The 18,342-nt window shown below is 50.2% G+C and overlaps 1 protein-coding gene across 5 annotated transcripts in view; it reads left to right on the plus strand.

Annotated features, from left to right (window-relative positions):
• SEMA5A (semaphorin 5A) overlaps positions 1-18,342 on the plus strand; it is a 468,307-nt gene that overhangs the window by 325,674 nt on the left and 124,291 nt on the right. For all 5 annotated transcript variants that reach the window (XM_044233900.1, XM_044233929.1, XM_044233920.1 and 2 more), the window contains 3 exons: positions 716-1,001; positions 4,057-4,192; positions 10,759-10,963. In XM_044233900.1, coding sequence (XP_044089835.1) covers positions 716-1,001; positions 4,057-4,192; positions 10,759-10,963 — 627 coding nt within the window. The remainder of the gene's footprint in view (positions 1-715; positions 1,002-4,056; positions 4,193-10,758; positions 10,964-18,342) is intronic.

The following is an 18,342-nucleotide window of genomic DNA, read 5'->3' on the forward strand; positions in this document are numbered from 1 at the left end:
AAGCTAATTCTGAGATGAGGAAGCTGGAGGGTAATGACCCCATCCCCATACCCTCCCGTCTTTCTGTGTGGGTTTCCCAGCCACCCTAAAATAAGAAAATAAGAGCTGGTCCTCACAGTTCCAAGGTCACCATAGTAACTGGAATTGCTAAAGCGAATTCAGGGCACTAACCTGATAGTTTCAATGTTTATTTCAAGTTTTCACAGATGAAAACCATCTTCAAGCCCTCACTGAAAGCACATAAATTCTGTCAGTCATATTTCTGCATACAAGTATGATGTAAGAATGCTGTCGTCTTCTATACATACAAACATGATACCAGACCCCTCTATTCTGATTCGCATCGTGTGTTTAATCTCATTTTCTCCCGCGCTTTCTGAGAGGCACGTGAGAACGTGTAAAGGACTAGTGTATGTTGCTTTCAAGGGTGTTGCAGACTTTCGACGGCATTCATGTTCTCTGACTTGAGCGCTGTGGTCACTCAGGATGCTTACGTGTGGAATCGGGCAGGCAGTTTCTCCTCACTTGGAACTTGTGTCCTAACTTGTGCCCTTGGCATAGATCACTAAGGTGCTCAGGGGGCCCCCATTCTTCCGTCAGAACCTGGTGTTGTCTGCACAAACCCATGTCACCTTGGACAAAATACCAAGGAGGTGAGACTTAAAGAAAACACTGGATGAACGTTTACACTTTTCTTCTTTTCTCTGGCCTCCAGAACCAAACTTTGTGTCGTCTTACGACATCGGAAATTTCACCTACTTCTTTTTCCGAGAAAATGCTGTGGAGCACGACTGTGGGAAAACCGTGTTCTCCAGGGCTGCCCGGGTCTGTAAGAACGACATTGGGGGGCGGTTCCTGCTGGAGGACACCTGGACCACGTTCATGAAGGCCCGCCTGAACTGCTCCCGGCCTGGGGAGGTCCCCTTTTACTACAACGAGCTGCAGAGCACGTTCTTCCTGCCCGAGCTGGATTTGATCTACGGCATCTTTACCACCAACGTGTAAGTGACTGGGAAGAAATTTCTGTCCCTGCTCCTCTGTTCATGGTGAATGAGTCTACTGTGCTTTGACCTTTGAGGTTGGAAAGTTGCTTTAAAAGAAATCTTTCTTGTTTTACTGGGCTAATGGCCAAACAAATGTTTGAATATGAATTAAATATTATGCAACAATACTGGGATTTCTGAGACTGGTATTAGGAAAATAAGGTGAAGCAAAAAAGTTTCAATCTCTCCCTAGGTAATTATCACATCAAATTAATTTGACCATTAATTTCTCATTCCTGATTTGCCAATGTGTTTGGGACACGTTCTGAAATGCTGCTAAATGATCAGAGGCATTTTCTTTTCTACACACAAGTCATGCATTTCTGCACAATGAAGGCGGTGTTGTCTCAAGAGAGTCTGATCTCTGAGATAATGTTACTCAGGCCTGACTCTCTGCTCATATATGAAATGCACATTCTGTCTTTCCTGGGCTACGTTTTAAACCATTGTTCCCAGAGATGGCTAACTTGGGCAGGCATTTCTAAAATGATGATGATACTTTTCTTTTAAAGTATTCTTGAAAAACTTATAATGTCTTTTTTTACTTGAGGGGAGATAGGCTTAGCTCCAGAATTGGCAAACTTTGGATGAGGGAAAGGAAGCATGGAAAGTCTCCTGGTCTTTCTTTCACTCCTCGTCTAGAAGAGTGTGGCGTGACCCACACTTACTTCCTTTCCGTAGTTGCTGTGCCCTGAAAGGATCACAGCCCACGCCCAGGGGTGACGGATACACAGACTCTGGCTTCCCGTTTGCCGGTGGTAGCGGAGGTCCATAGTGTAAGCTCTGCTTCGGACCATCTTTGAAAGCTTTAATCTGGCGACCTAACAGTGTGTAGAACACCCGAATCGGGGGTTTGCGAAGGCTGATAAGGGGGACGGGGTGAGTCGCCATCCTGGCGTGTCTGGAATTGTCCTGGTTTCAGGATGGAGGGCGGCTCCACATCCTGGGAGACCTCCCAGTCCTGGGAGAGTCCGGGGAGCCTGCGGAAATTGCTGGAACCTCACTTCATTGATCTTCCTTCCCTGTTACTCTTTCCCTTGTTCCCGCGCTGAGTTTAATGTTAACAGCCGCTTGATAGTAACATTCGCTGCAGGAAGAGGCTTCTTTCTGACGTGAGGTTAGAAGAAGAAGACAGAAATGGATGGCTCCCCCACCCACCCGTACCCCACCGTGACCATCGTATTGCAAGCCCAGTTTTCAACTCTGGAGGTTATTTTCCTTCCCTGATAAGTTTCTTTTAAAAAAATCCATTTACAGTTTCTGTATAGATTTGCTTTCCAAAACCTGGTTTAAGGAATAGTGTTGGCTGCCCACGACGGATGGTTGGTCGCTGAGCTGACATCAGTTTTATGCACGATGGGAGCCTGGCTTGCTCAGCTGTTCATTTCCCTGGCTCTGGGCAAAAACGAACAGTTTAAAGTCATAGAAGTACCACGTCTCGGCCATTCCAATGGTGAATGGCCAATTCAGATACTCACAAAAATGAGTTTTTAGACTGTTCTAGATGATTGTGTCATGTCAGAGGTGCCCATTGTGGGGGAAATCCCCCATACATAATGTCTACACTAGCAGAGAGAGAATGACTAGATCTTCCCTTCCTCGCTGGAATACTTCTTATCCCCAGGTCTTGGGAACAGCTTTCTGATCTATTTCTAGTCCCACAGTGGGCGCTGCCTCTCCTCCTTCTTGTGTCTCAGCCTAGAGCTTCCTCTCTGGACAGATGACCAGGTTCCTAAGAAGATTTGCTCTGAACTGAGAGAAAGTGATGATCACGGGCAGTTATGGCCCGGCTCTGTGTCCCGGCTCGTGTCGGTGGCTGTCAGGCTGTGGCTAAGCACCCGAGTGCCTCTGCTCATGGTTCTGGTTTGCCTCTCTGTGCCCGTCATGGTCTCTTAGCCCCGGGGAGTGGGGACAAAGCTCACTGTTGTAGCTCCTTTTGCCCCACGACTGTGTGCTTGTCTCAGCTCCTTGGCTGTTCGTTGGGCAGGAGAAGGGCAGTCCTCCTGCGCTGTGGGCTCTCAGAAGGTTCTACTGTCTCGTTCCTGGCTGTCTGAAAACGGCGGCTCCCAGAGCGCAGAAACCAGAGCCGTGCTGGAAAACACAGGTTTACTTAACCAGACAATATTTTGCTGTCACCACACTTCATAAGAGGGCACTGAGCTCCTGAGAATCTCCCCTTACAGCCCCATCTGCGGAGCCTGAACTCAGATTTGAGGTTTCAAGATTTCCTATGTCATATTTTTCTCTCTGACCCTTTGAATTGAAAATTCTTTTTAAATTAAAAAAAAAAAAAGATAGGAAGGGTCTCTGATAGGTACTTTTTGCAAAATGCTTTTAGTTGGTTATTATTTGAAGGCTTACAAACACAACTCTCTGGGGTTTTATTCTTTTATTTTATTTTTAAAGGTTGAATGCATTTACTTGACAGAGAGAGACGGAGACGGTGAGAGAGGGAACACAAGCAGGGGGAGTGGGAGAGGGAGAAGTAGCTTCCCGCTGAGCAGAGAGCCCGATGCAGGGCTCCATCCCAGGACCCTGGGATCATGACCTGAGCTGAAGGCAGAGGCTTAACCCACTGAGCCCCCCAGGCGCCCCACTATCTGGGGATTAAAAACCAGGCAGCAGCAGCAGCAGCAGCAGCTGCCCCAGTGCCGTCTAGAGGAACCGGAGGAACGGTTGGGTCGAGAGCCACACTGGCCTGGGGACAGGCTCTGGCCCCTGAAAAGGCCTCGCGTGCCCGTCTTCACAGTCCTCTGTCTCTCTCGCTGCGGCTGCGTGAATGTGTCCGTCCGGCAGGATTCGAAGTGTCATAATTGCTAAACAGTGTTGCTTCCACCCCGAAATGCCTGGGCTTCCACCAGGGAACGGCAGAGACAGTCCTGTCTCTGTCTCGACATCATCCTTGGGGTGTTGGGAGACGCTGATCTTGAGGTCGTCGCTCGGAGCCTGCGCCACGCCGCGCCCTCGCAGGGCTCTCTGACCTGCCCCCCTTCTCTCTTCCCCGGCCCCCCAGGAACAGCATCGCCGCCTCGGCCGTGTGCGTCTTCAACCTGAGCGCCATCTCCCAGGCCTTCAACGGGCCCTTCAAGTACCAGGAGAACTCACGCTCCGCCTGGCTGCCGTATCCCAACCCCAACCCCAACTTCCAGGTAATTTTAAGGGGGGCAGTGGGGCACTCGCTCCCCGAGAAAGCAGCACCCTGTGTAGACAGGCCCGGCACAGCTGAAAGCCGGGTGCCTGCCCTGCGTGGCTGGGGAACCCCCCCAGCCCTCACCGACAGGGCCCCCTGGGCTCGGCCCACGGAAGGGGCTGAGGCCTTGTCAGCAGACATGCCCAGGCTGCAAAGGGCCTTTCGCCGGCCGGGATGCCCGAGGCTGAACTGCGAAAGGCCCACGTGGAGCAGCCGGCTGGGCGTCCAGCGTCAGTGAGCGGTAGTGACGTCAGTGAGCGATAGTGACGTCAGTGAGCGATAGTGATGTCAGTGAGCGATAGTGACGTCAGTGAGCGATAGTGATGTCAGTGAGCGATAGTGACGTCAGTGAGCGGTCGTGACGGCGGGCGCTGCGTTCCCACAAGACGTGCTCCCTGACGACCGCCAGCGCCGCGGACGGGCCCAGGCACAGAGCAGGGGACAGGCGCAAACAGAATGAGCGCGCTCCCTGGGGACTGCGGCGAGGTTTCCTGTCGCCGTGAGCGGAGGCCGTCATGCGGCTGGGGCGCGGCACAGCCGTGAGGCCATGAGTTTATGAGTCGCAGCGTCACGGGGTGTGTGAGCTCGGGGCGCCCCTGTACGTCGTTGACGCCCATGCCCCGATTTTAGGAGCGGCTGAGGCCTAAAGACAGCACGTGATTTTCTCAGGTTTGCTTGGTCCGCCGGTGCATGGGCCTGGAGAGGCGCCCCAGCAAAATACCAGCCACAGGGCTGCGTGAGCGACAGACCTGGGTTTTGTCACAGTCCTGGGGGCTGCGAGTCCGAGGTCAAGGTTCTGGCCGGCTCAGCGTCTGGTGAGCGCTCTGTTCCCAGCGTGAACACGGCCACCGCCTCACCGTGTCCTCATGTGGCCGTTCCTCTGTGAGGGGGAGAGATGCTAATCCTGGGGAGGTCAGGGCCCCAGCCCGGTGGCCCCGTTTAACCTTCATTACTTCCTTAGAGGCCGCATCTCCACTGAGACAGGCACTCCGGGGTTGGGCCTTCAACCTGTGCACTGGGGGGAGAACGAACCTTCAGTCTACGCGGCCTCCCTTCTGACGAGAAGGCTGCTAGCATCACCGTCCTCCTGCTCGGGGTGTACTTTTTAGTGGCACCAAGTTCTGACTCTGCGGTGGTCATGTATGGTGGCAACGGTGCCGGGGTCGGTAACCCGCTCTCCCACAGACAGAGAGGGGCACCGAGCACAGCGCGGATAACTAGGCCGGGGGCGCTGTCTGGCTGGCAGCTGAGCCGGGATCGCGAGCTCGGTCCTCAGATGCGAAACCCCAGCCTCTTCTGTCTAAAGGAGCCTCGGTTACCCCAACACGTGAGTGCTAGAACCGCCCTCTGGACGCAGGCCCCCAAGTTCAGGTTGGTTGATCAGCGCAGCACGCTGGCTTTTGAGAAAACTGAGAACGTGGAAAGGCTCCGTGATTTCACATCTTCCTTGGGCCTTGGCAGGAACCCTTCAGCTCTAATCGTTTTGCAAAAGGGTTTTTTTTAAACTTCAACTTTTCTTTAAGAGCATGGGGTTTGAGGTGGTTTTTACCCGCTCTTTCCTGTTTCCTGCTTTCCTTGAGCGTTCCCTTGGCATCTTCCTTCTGTCATTCCCACCAGTCAGACGAGAGAGGTGGGATACTGAGGCACAGCAATATTTTAGGGACAGACTTTGATAATCCTGGTAAGGCGCCTGGCTGACTGTAGAAGGTATCCGTAGAGGATGACTCTTAGGGCCCATTTACTGGGTGCCCTCCGGGCGGCACACGTTGTGTTAGACGTTGGTCACACGCTTCTTGCCGTCTCTTCTCCCCAGTCCTGTGAGGGGGGCATGTCATCCGTACGTTCGAAGTCGGGAAACTGAGGCATGTGCGTATTTTTCCCGGCCCTGCTACTGAGAAAGTCTGGTACTAGACAAATTCCTACTACGGGTCAGGGGAGCTAACAGTACAGCGGGAACCGAAACTAGAGTAGCCCCAGCCCTTAATAATGTCAGTATGAACTCAAGGCGGACCCTTTGCCCCTCTGCTGCTTGTCTGCACCCAGATTCCACGCTGTCCCCCAGATGTTGCTGGGGGCAACGTAACTGTTCATGAAGTCCCTTCGTAAAATCCTGAAGGTGAAATCGGTCATTCCATTTAAGAAAGTTCTTGGTAAAATCCCAACGGTTAAAAAAAATTAACAAAGATGCTCACTATATTTATAGGGTACTTTTAATGCCTTGATGTTTTCATTGCAAAAGTCTTCATAATGAATAGTGACTTAATAAGCCTGTGATGCCTTTCCCCCTCCGAGCAGTGGATAACTTTTAGAACCTTTGTCTGCATGTATTTGTAGCCCACAGCAAAGTCCCTCCTTTCCAAAGGCCACAGCGTCTGGTTTTATAATGCCAGTGTCGCAGGGAGGGCTCACTCACGTTTATGAGATGGGAGTAGGTGCTTCAACCAAATGAAGCTTGTAGAGATGTGGCCCGCATTCCAGGCAGGAAGCTTGCTTAGCTGGGCTGAACTCCGTCTGGGTAGAATTTAAGATTTCCAGGGAATGAAAGTTACAGATGATGAGGATTCCTTACATAATTTCTGGTACAAGTAAGTCCCAAGGATTTTCTTTCTGTTTACCATATTTGATACCCGTGTTAGCGCAGCATCCTGACATTCTTGAGACCGTCTAGCAGGCACAGGGTGGGAATACACTTCGAGCCGAGGATCCCTCCCCTAGTCATGTATAAACAGCCTTCTGTTTGCGGTAACCAGCAGTGAGAAGTGGTTTGGTTTTTTTTTTTTTTTTTTATTCTTGTTTGCTTACTGACATTTGGAATTTTATGCCGCACTTGTAACTAGAACCAGTGAATTAGTTAGAGGAGCAGAAGTAGGCTTCAGATTCAGGAGGAAGACTGGGTTACGAGGGACAGTGCATCACTTTCCTAGATTTAATACAGAAATCTCACTGTTGAAAACAATAAAACAGTGAAAAATATTTAATATTTGTGTCAGTTGCCATCTAGAAACCACCGTAGGCAGTGTCAGTCCCCAAAGTCCTCCTGGTCTTGAGTTTCCCAAGGAAGAGCAGTGTTCAGTAACAGGAAACACCATCCAGACCCAGTGGACAGACTCTAGAATTTTCTGTGCAGTTTGATAACCACCAATCAGAAATGACGGAGCCAAAATGGAAAACAGACCCTTAAGAGTGGCCAGGCAGATAAGGAAGCCATTGCTAGAGCTAATGAAGGGGTCAGCTATGTCCTCAGGACCTTCTGCTACACAGATCCGGTTTGCAGCAAAAATGGGAAGAAAAGTACCGTTCAGATCAGGCACCTAAGCATGAAGCTGGGTGACCGTGGACTTGCATAAGCCGGGTCTATTGTCTTGGAGACAAACAAAAATGCAAATATTATGGCATTAAGGAAATTAGGAGAATGATGACCCGTATTACTTTTGGAAGCATTTACAAGACAACCGTGTGGTTTGTGGCACTCGTGAGGACCATGTGGTTTGTGACACACTTGAGGACGATGATTCTTGGTATCGTTTCCCTCTTGCACCGAGTCCCAAGGCGTCACGCAGATACCGCAGGAACCCAGTGCATAAGGCACAGGTAGAGAATTCGCAGCCCATGAGAGAGCTAGGTGGGTTACTTACGAGCCAATAAATATATACTATAAATGTGAATAGCTTTCATAATAGTTGAAGAAGAATCCTTGGGTGAGCTATTTATTATAGGCTGGCAAAGTACACCAAGACATTAGACAATTCAGCTCAGTTCTGACACAGTTTACCAGGACGTCGCATCAGATCTCACAGGGGCAGGGGTCAGCCCCACAGGGCTCCCACCTACCTCCTCGCCACTTTAGGTGCTGATCTTAACTACGGCCAGGTCATCACCCGGGCTTCTGACCCATGGCTTATCGATGCAGGGTTCCAATGACCTCCTGTCTGGGTTCAATTAATCTACCTGTGGGGCTCACAGAACTCAGAGAAACATTTTACATACTCGATGACCGGTTTATTATAAAAGAGCCTAACTCTGGAACCACCGGCTGGAAGAGATGCACCGGGCCAGGTCTGGGGAAAGGCACCCAGGACGTAGCACCATCTTTCTGGTTCTGCATGTGTTTTCCAGCCTAGAAACCACCTGAACCCTGTCCTTTTAGGGGTCTTACGGAGGCTTCATTACATAGGTGCGGTTGATTAAATCATTGGCCGTTGGTGATTGAACTGAACCCCTAGCTGCTCTCCCCTGCCTGGAGATCAGGGGTGGACTGAAAGTTCCTACCCTCTAATCACAGGACTGGAGCTCCTGTCAACAGACTTCCATCCTTCCGTAGGGGCTTACCTGGGGGCATGGCCTGAGCATCACCTCATTAATATGACAAAAGTCACCTTGACCAATCTCTGCACTTAGAAAATTTCCATGGTTTAGTTTAAGCAGCTCCGAGTCAGAAAGAGGATGGAGACTAAATCTGTATTTCATACGAATCACAATATTACCGTGGCAGTTCTGGTTGATGGCTTCAGATAAGGGGACCAAGGTACCAAGGACAAAGGCAGATCCCTGGTCCTCCTACTACCCAGCTCTGGCTCAGCAAGGCCTCCCCGGTCTCGCAGATCTCCGGATTCCTCAAGAGCAGCACAAGGTCCTCCGTTTTGTGCTAGGACTCCCGGTTTTTGTGATGCCGGTTTTTTAAAAAATACTGTGCGTACGACACAAAGCCTGGGTGTAAGCCTTCTCCCAGCAAGTACAGAGCTAAGGGCCACCTGGGAGTCAACGTCGCTGTTGATTTCAGGGAGAGGAAACTGCCAAACCCAGAGTCCCTCTCGGAACGAGAGCTCACCGGGGTAGGCCTCAGACCAGGTCTGGGAGAGAACTTCCATCTGTCACCGTTCTGCTGGCGGGCGACGTCCCTGTTCCGTAAGTGATGTCGTTAAATAGGACGGATGGGGCTCTCCCAGCTCAGCCCCTGCCCCACTAGCAGCTGCTTGTGTGTTTACCTGCTGGTTCCGTCCTTTACTTACTCATGCGTTTCCCGTGGCCGCTGCGGCTCCGTGGGCCATAGAATTGCCGTCCTGCGACAAGGCGGGTTTGCCACTGGCTGAATCGCTTCTCTGTGCCGGGCGCACTCCTTTTTCCCTTGGCATTTCCAAGTGCTTTCAGTTAATTTTCAAAGGCCTTCCGGTGATGATCTCCCTCGGCCTCACCACTGCCCTGCGGAGGGATCGGAGCAAGTGTTTTGTAGATGGAGACAGGCCGAGATGCGGTGCCTTGCCTGTGGCCGCCTGGCTCCCGGGGGCGCAGAGCTGACCCCTCACCCGACTGCATGGGGTCCTGTCACCGGGCGGACAGGCTGCCCCTGCAGGGCTGTGACACGGGTGATGCTCTGGACCAGCTTTGGGATCTGTGTCCCTCTGCTCATCTCTAATTTTACAACCGGCTTATCACTTTACAGCAGGTAGACAACTTTGTATCAGGTGCTCCCAAAAGATCATTCTTTTAAAAAGGCCGTTTCCATCCTACAGCTTTGCACCTCTCGCTGTTAGGAAACCAAGCATTAGAGAGGACGTGGGATGAGCCGTAGTCTCGGCTGGTTCCGGCAGAGAGGGCCGTTTCCATCGACCTCGCTCACGGGAAGTTCTGCCAACAATCAGCCTTCGTGGGCGCCAGGATTTAAGCTTAAAAAAAAGAAAGGAGAGGGTTTGGGGAGGATTTTCTGATGGTGTGCTCTGCCCCAGAAGAGCTTTTCTCTCTTCCCCATCCCTCTGTCTGCCTCGTCCTTGCCAAAATCCGTCCTACGCAGGGGCTGCTCACCTCTGCACACCACAGCTCCAAGCTCACTTCTCAGCAGTCACCAGGCCTGCTCTCCACCCCCACCCCTGCTCCCCAGCCCTCACCCCCCACACAGCCCATCTCCCAGACTCCTCTTCAGGACAGTGCCTCCATCTGAGCGTCTCTCTCCTTCCCTCCTCCTTTTACCCTCCCCCCCTTCGCATCGCCCATCCTCCCTCACCTGTCTGGAGCAGGAGCACAAAACAACAAGGCCCAGGTGATAAAGGCTGGAATCAGATGACAGCATTTATGCGTAAAAATGGCCCAGTTCTATCTCCGTGGAATCTGTATCTTGCTTATAGACTCACCATTCCAGTAGGGAAGGTACTAGATCTGTCGGATATTCCTGACAGCTGGGTCTTCCGTTTGAGGACCTGGTTTATGGGACAGACAGGATCGTGGGCACGTGGCCAGACAGCTCCCATGTGACTCAACAGGTGACGGGGAGTGCACCTGTGTTCAAGTTAAAGCCAGTACTGACTTCTGCTTTATTTTTAACATCCAATCATTCGTTTAGGATGGAGTGTATAAAGACTCCCCAAATGCGATGAGTTCAAATGTAGAAGGGGAGGGACCCCAAGGACAGGGAGTTCGAGGGAAATGTCTCGCCTGTGTTTGCATAAGGCAGTGACTCAGCCTCCGTGTCCCCTCCAGCCAGGTGGCAGGGCCAGCCATGGGTGTCCCGTAATGACCTGATTTCCCTTGCAGTGTGGCACGGTGGACCAAGGCCTGTACGTGAACCTGACGGAGAGGAACCTCCAGGACGCTCAGAAGTTCATTCTGATGCACGAGGTGGTGCAGCCGGTGACCTCGGTGCCCGCTTTCATGGAGGACAACAACCGCTTCTCCCACATGGTCGTGGATGTGGTTCAGGGCAGGGACATGCTGGTCCACATCATCTATCTGGCCACAGGTAGGAGTGGGTGCCTCTCCTGCATTTTCAACTCTCTCTTGCTTCCGTGTTTTACATCCTAAACGTGCACGTTCAGTGTCAAGCTGTGAGTCTGTCCTGCCCTAGCAAGACCCACAGAACAGCCTTGTCCTCGTCACCCTCTGTGCTTCTCATGGGAGGAAACTCCGTCTTACTCTCTATTTTGCATTACTTCCATTCTAATTTTACTCGCAATGACTATGCCTGATTTCTTCGCTATTATTTCTTTCCTACTCACAGGATAAGTCTTTTCTTGGCAAGACTGTTTTCATTGGGATAATTTAAGACAATGGAATTTGTTAGAGGACGTTTGTTGGTTGTGGTATTATTCTGGGATTGTCACTGGGATTTTTGTGTGGTTCAAAGCAGTGCTCACAAGACAGTCCTGTTGCGAGATGTAGATTGGGGGACTGTGTTCGGGGGCACCGACAACACAAAACAGCACATTGTTTTAAAAAAGACACAGGCTACACTGTTGATCGACTTGCCGAGCATATCTGAACGTGTCTGCTTTCCAGTGTCATCAGCTGGAGGCAGGTCCTGTCTTGGAGAACTCGGGGGTTCGAGGACAGCCCCAGGGACCATGTCTCAGTTCCCACACCCGTCCAGCTAGTCCCTGTCTTCAGAGTCTCCTGCACAAAGCCCCCCCACATGGAGCCCGCCCCCACGCCTGCATCCTCTGTCCTCACAGTTCCCCTTGGGTATAGAATTGTATACCCATCAGTGGGTTGGTTCTATTCATAAAGGCACCAAGGTTTATGGAACGTTTACTATTTCGGGGTTCATGGGAGCCGTGATGGATCAGAGGGGAGCAGACTGGAACGTCCTCCTCTGCTGAGGACAACACGTGATCAACCAGCCACGGCGGGAACGACAGGGTGGTGTGACAGGCCTATCCCGTGCATGTGAATAGAGCCGTGGGCCAGCGGGAGCCAGGGTGGCTCCTGTCCTTGGCCGGTGAGGGGGGTGCCTCTCCTAAGAGGTGACATGGAAGCTGAGAACTCACTAAGGAGGAAGACTTGGCCTTGAAGAAAGAGAGGAACATGGAATGTAAGGGAGTGGTCAGCTTTGGGCAGGGACACCACGTTATCAGGTAAGGTAAGGACAAAGACGTGACCTTGAGATCACCAAAGGGGGCCATTGGTGCCCCCAAGGGTCCCTGTGATGGAGGGGTGGGGAGGCAGTGAGGCGGGGCGTCCACGACGAGCAAAGCTTCGAAGAGGACGGATGCGGCCTGCGGGACGGGGAGGTGAAGTTGGCTGGTGTCACGGGAGAAGCAGAGAATCACCGATGTGGCGGGTGTTTTGTTCACTACGGTGCAGGAAGGCATCGTGGCTCATTTTCTGCCGTTTTAGTGCTCAGTGCCCGCAGGGTGCCTGGCATGTGGTAGATTGAAGGATGAGTGAACTGGATCGTTCCAGAAGTTTCCCTAGTTTTTCTTCATAAATGTTCTGAAGGTTGGAGCCACAGAGAACAGAGTCTCCTTGGGATTCCAGGAGGCTGTGGAGTCTCTCTTATTGGTACCCGGAGGGGCACGGTGAAGGGGCGATGAGGTGGTCCTGAGCAGGCCTAGGGGGTTCTGGGCGGGGCAGCCTGAGGCTTCAGCTTGAGAATTCTGACCTCTTCCACGGCCAAGGCTGTAAGAAGGCGATGTTTGCTTCCTTGGTTTGTAAGCTTCGTAGTGAGCTTCCGAGCATCTCTAACGGCCACGGCAGTGTCCCGTACTTCAACTTTGACCATGTCTCAGTCAGTTCAGGCTGCTGTAACAAAACACCACACACCGGGGCGGGGGGATTACAAATCTGTCACTCACCATTGTGAATGCTGCACGTTCAAGGTCAGGGAGCCGCCAGCTTGTTTCCCCATGAGAGTCCTTCCTTGTTCACAGAGGCCGTTTCTTCGCTGTATCCTCACGTGCTGGAAACAGATCATCTCTGTCTCTTTTATTTTTTTTAAATTTATGTATTCATTTTAGAGTGAGAACATGAGTGGGGGAGGGGCAGAGGGAGAGGAAGAGAGAGAGTCCTCAAGCAGACTCCTTGCTATGCAGGGAGCCTAACTTGGGACTTGATCCCAGGACCCCAAGACCATGACTTGCGCCGAAGGTGGACAGCTGAGCCCAACTGACTGAGCCACTCAGGAGCCCCTTCATGTATCTCTTACATCACTAATTAATTAACATTTTGAAGGAAATACCTTTTTTCCTAAGTTTTTATTTAGAATAAAATTCATTTTTAAAGGGCATTATTTGAATGGTCCAGCCTAGGGGTTTCCTCTTTATTTCCCAGGAATTGAAACGTGGAACGGAATAATGAAAGAATAGTCTGGAACTCCAGTCTCTTCTCACTAACCCTGCAAGGAGCCGAACAACCTCCTGACAAGCAGGGACGACAAGGGTTAGAGATTCTGACTTAAAACCCTGAAGGCTTATGCCGATGCGGTCTTTGACTTACATCTTCCCAGCAGACTCGCGTCCAGGCAAGCCAGGAGCGGCCCTTGCCTTTGTCAGTAAAGCTGATACTGAGCGCACATGGCTGGGTCCTTCCGGTCCCCCCGCAGCTCCTGCCAGACCTCGTCCAGGGATGTGTGAACGCGCGGCTGCTGGACCGTGAGGGTAGCCTTCTGGGCGAGCGCACGTGAAGCGGAGTGCTTCCTCACTTGCTCATAAAATCAATCTGCTATCTTGGGCTTAGGAATTCAGGTCTGGCGATAAGTTTATTCACTCCCCCCTTGATTTTACTTGAATTAACAGGTCCTGGAGAAAACCTGCCGACGGCCCTTTGAAAGTTGGTTTATTTTATTTGTCAGTATTATCTAAAAATCGAAGTGAAATAGACCTTGTTAATAGGGCAGTTCCTGGTGATTCTTGCAGCTCGAAGGGCTGTTCCCTGCTGGCCGCCACCCCACCGAGTCAATGGGCTTTTCCCAGACATGTCCCTGGTCTGTTAGCTGCTGTTCCCTTTTCTCTCTTATTGGAAATCCAGCCAGGGCTAGGCTCATTATCTGGGCCACGACTGTGCTGCTGTTTGATGAGCTATTTTTCTGAAGGTCTTCTCCGAGCAAGAGGCAAAATGGCAAATGGTAACACCTTTCGAGTACTTATGCCTGGGGACGCCTGGGTGGCTCAGTTGGTTCAGTATCTGACTCTTGATTTCCACTCAGGTCGTGATCTCGGGGTCCTGGCATGCATCCCTGTGTCAGGCTCTGTGCTCAGCACAGAGCTGGCTTGTCCCTCTCCCTCTGTTCACCACCCCCCACCCCCACTCGTGAATGCACTCTGGCTCTCACTCTAAAATAAAGTTAATAATAATAATAATAATAATAATAATAAAAGACATATATATGCACACTTAGACTTTGTAAGTGACTGAGTCTCACATTGGTACTGCTGCTCAGCTCCCCCTGCAAAGACAAAATTAGAATCGTGTGGACCGCTCATGTGTTCTCTAATTCTCCGCCTCGCCTGACTGGCGAACAGCAGCTCCCTGGCACTCTGCGTCTGTGCTGCTCCTTGGCTGGCTCCGTCCTTCCTGCCTGCCTCCTACAGGTGGCCGTGACTCAGGCTCTGCCCATACATAGTCTTGATGGTTCTATTTCATGCCGCCTCCCTGGAAATATCATTGAGTTACAGGGCTTCCGCGATCCCTTCCAGGTTGAAGTGTACTACTGTCTTTTTACTTCGTCTCCATTCTGGTGTGTCTTTAACTGACTGTGTATCTTTACTGCATAAGTCTGCTTCTGCTTCCTTACTCTCTCTTGTTTTTGTTGAGGCGGCAGGTCCTGGAGATTCGAACCCTCTGCCGCTGCTACTAACCATCCATTTTATTTTTCCGTGACTATTTATTCCCTCATTCCCAACTCTGACTATTCTACGGGACTGTTTTAAGCCAGTGTTTGTTCAGCTCGAGAATGGGTAAGACCTGGATTCTGATATAGTAGAGAGAGCTGGGACTTTATACACATACACACACACACACCCACACACAGACACACCCACAGGAATATGTATTTAGAATAAGAGATGAACTAATAACAAATGACAAATTTTATTTTAGTTTTTAAATTCTATTTTATTATTTTTTATTGAAGCATGGTTGATACGGAATGTTACATTAGTTTCAGGTGTACAACATAGTAATTTGAGAGGTTTCTCCATTATGCAGAATGCTGGGATTTCTATCTGGTCCCCCCCGGGTGAACTTGATGCTGGGCATTTCTGGACCATATTCATGTCGTGCTGTTCTGGATGAAATAATAGTTTTCTTGACCTAGACTCTCTCTATAACAGATGTACCTTACCTTTCTCTGTGGTGAGACACCAACAGCGTTGTGATTGGTTCCGACTGTTTGTGATGCTGATATGAAATCTGTTATCCAGCCTGAGCCTAACGGATATGTTTACTGTTTGTTTCAGTAGCTGCTGGTATGATTTGCTAACTGGTTCACAAAACATCTGGGACTTGATTTGGAAGAAAATGTTTAAGATGCAGCAAGCTAGTGCAAAATGATTAAAATAGATCACGTAATGGGGCGCCTGGGTGGCTCAGTCAGTTGGGTGTCTGACTCTTGACTTTGGGCTCAGGTCATGATCTCAGGGTCATGAGATCGAGCCTTGCACTGGGCTTGGTGCTGGGCGTGGAGCCTGCTTGGGATTCTCTCTCTTCCTTCCTCCCTTTCTGCCTCCGCCCCCTGCTCAAGTATGTGCACTATCTCTCTCTCTAAACACTCACACACACACACACACACACACACACACGCAATATGGCAAAAAAAAAAAATTAGAAATGGTCTCTAATAGGACTTGGAGGTCTTGATGGGGCAGGCAAAGTTACGAGGAATGATTTCTTCAAAATAAAGGAAGATTGAGTCTGAAAATTTCAAGACCCACCATGTTGGAGCAATATTGATTCAGAGTAAATGAACATGGCATGTAGCCAGGTTACGTTTTAAATTCCAAGGATCAATAGAGCATTGGCATTCAGGAGAAGGAAAAAAGTTAGGAGGTCCCAGAATATGATCCAGCTGCATAAATCTCTGAAACATGGTCTAAAATATTCTGAGAAAAAGAAATGTGAGTCATGAAAATTATGCCCAACCAGGATTAAAGGGAACAGGCAGACACTCCCCAAAATGAGAAGATCTCAGGCATCAGAACACCAGGGGTGTCTTTTACAAGACAAATTCCTCCCTCGATTCAGCCAAACAAATGACGGAGAAGCTTTGAGAAAGAAAGGAAAACAAAACAAAGCAAAATACAGCAGTGGACATCTCAATACCAGATTTCTAGCAAAATGACATATATAATAATTGGAGGAAAATGAAACGTGACTCAAGGGTTTTATTCCAGGCTAACCCTCCCTTTAGAAAGAAAGTGCAGGGAGAATTCAGGGATGCGACATCTCTGATTCTTACCTTAAGAACAGAAAACCCTGGGGCACCTGGGTGGCTCAGTTGTTAAGCATCTGCCTTTGGCTCGCGTCATGATCCCAGGGTCCTGGGATCGAGCCCCACATCAGGCTCTCTGCTCGCGGGAAGCCTTCTTCTCCCTCTCCCACTCCTCCTGCTTTTGTTCCCTCTCTCGCTGTCTCTCTGTCAAATAAGTAAAATCTTAAAACACACACACACACATACACACACACAAACAAACAAAAACAAAAGAACAGAAAGCCTTGATTTCTAGTCAAAGGAAAGAAAATCAGAACAAAAGCCTCAGGAAGGAATTCATGGAGAGAAGACGGGTGTCGGGAGGAGAATCCATTTTAATTTCCAATGAAGTGAAAGGAAGGTATCCTGTAGGACCTGACGGGCAGCAAGGGCTCTGAGAGTTGGTGAAGTGTAGTGTGTTTGGAGAGCTCAGAGGAGGCCTGTGCATCGAACAGATCTCCAAGCACGTCCTCCGCTTCTTTCGTCCCAGGCCCTCAGCCGTTTGCTGTGTCTCAGGCCCCAGTTGGCTGGTAGATTCCTGGCAGGATTGCAGGTTCTTCCAACCGATGCCTCCAAGCTGGTGGCCAAGGGCCTCCTGCCACGTCTAGACTGGGATGAGATGGCACCATCAGCATGGGATCTGGCTTCTTGTACGGGGGCAAAGGGGACGGGGAGATGCACCTCAGAAATGCAGGGGGCCTACATCCCTGGGAGGTGAGCTTCAACCAGGGAGGTACAGGGCATGGGAGGAAACAAGATAATCCATTTCCTTTCTCTTTTTCCTCCGATGGGCTGTCCAAGGCAAGCAGCCAAGCAGACGTCTCTCTGGGGTTCTGCATAAAGGAGCATGGCGGCATCTTGCGTGGCATAACCTCCCATTCTTTCCTGCTTCTTCTTATTTTTTTTTTAATACATTAGTTTCTAGGGTGCAGCATACCCTGCTTCCTTTCCTCCCTCCCTCACGCAGCCCTGGGATCGTACACCTAATAATGTATTAGTTCTTAATCCTGCTTCATGCTCTGTGTGCTTAACAATCACAGTAAGAGAGAATTTACTCAACCCAGTAGGGCTGCGTGGCTATAAACACAGGCGGAGGAAGATGTACGCTCATGTTGAGATATTCAGATTCCAATCTACAATCAGTATTAATAGTAGTGGTAATAACAATAACAACAACAGCAACAACAATAATAATAAATGGGTGCCTGGTTGGCTCAGTCAGTTAAATGTTGGACTCTTTATTTGGGTATAGGTCATGATCTCAAGGTTGTGAGATTGAGCCCCACATTGAGGTCTGCACTAGACAAGGAGCCTGCTTAAGACGGGCTTTCCCCCTTTGCCCCCTCCCCGCTAATGCAGGCACGGTCTCTTTCTCTAAAAAAAGAAAACAAACAAACAAAAAAAACATTGAAAATTAGTAATAAAACTAGAGATTCTAGAACGAAAAACAGTAACATGAAACAATAAATATTTTCAAAGATGACTGCCCCTAATTCCTAGAGAATGGGTTGGCGGCTAGCCCCAAGGATGGAAATGGGAAAATCTGGGTCTACAGTGTTATTGTGATTTTGCCGTTGAGTCTCACTGATTCTGAGAAAGTGGTCATTATAGGGACACGCCGTTCCACCGCGATGACTGACGAAGACTGGTCCACGCAGGGCCACTCCATTCTCAAACAGGGTCCAGGACGGAGGCCATGGGTGCAGTGGACGGGGCTAGCCGGCCCGCGGTGATGGTGTTGGACTAAGGCACACACTCTTGACTGGGGCGATGTTGGCCCTGAAGAGGCAAACGTTGATTCCTGAGGGACAGATCTTACGTGTAGGTATAAAGCACAGCGACGCATGCACTGCGGGAGCATAGATGTAGTCCACGGTGTCAAAACTTCAGGTACGGGAGGACAAATAGTCTCCTTGCCGAAGAGATAAAGAAAAAAA

Source organism: Neovison vison, chromosome 1 (genome assembly GCF_020171115.1).
Source record: "Neovison vison isolate M4711 chromosome 1, ASM_NN_V1, whole genome shotgun sequence".
Lineage (NCBI taxonomy): Eukaryota > Metazoa > Chordata > Mammalia > Carnivora > Mustelidae > Neogale > Neogale vison.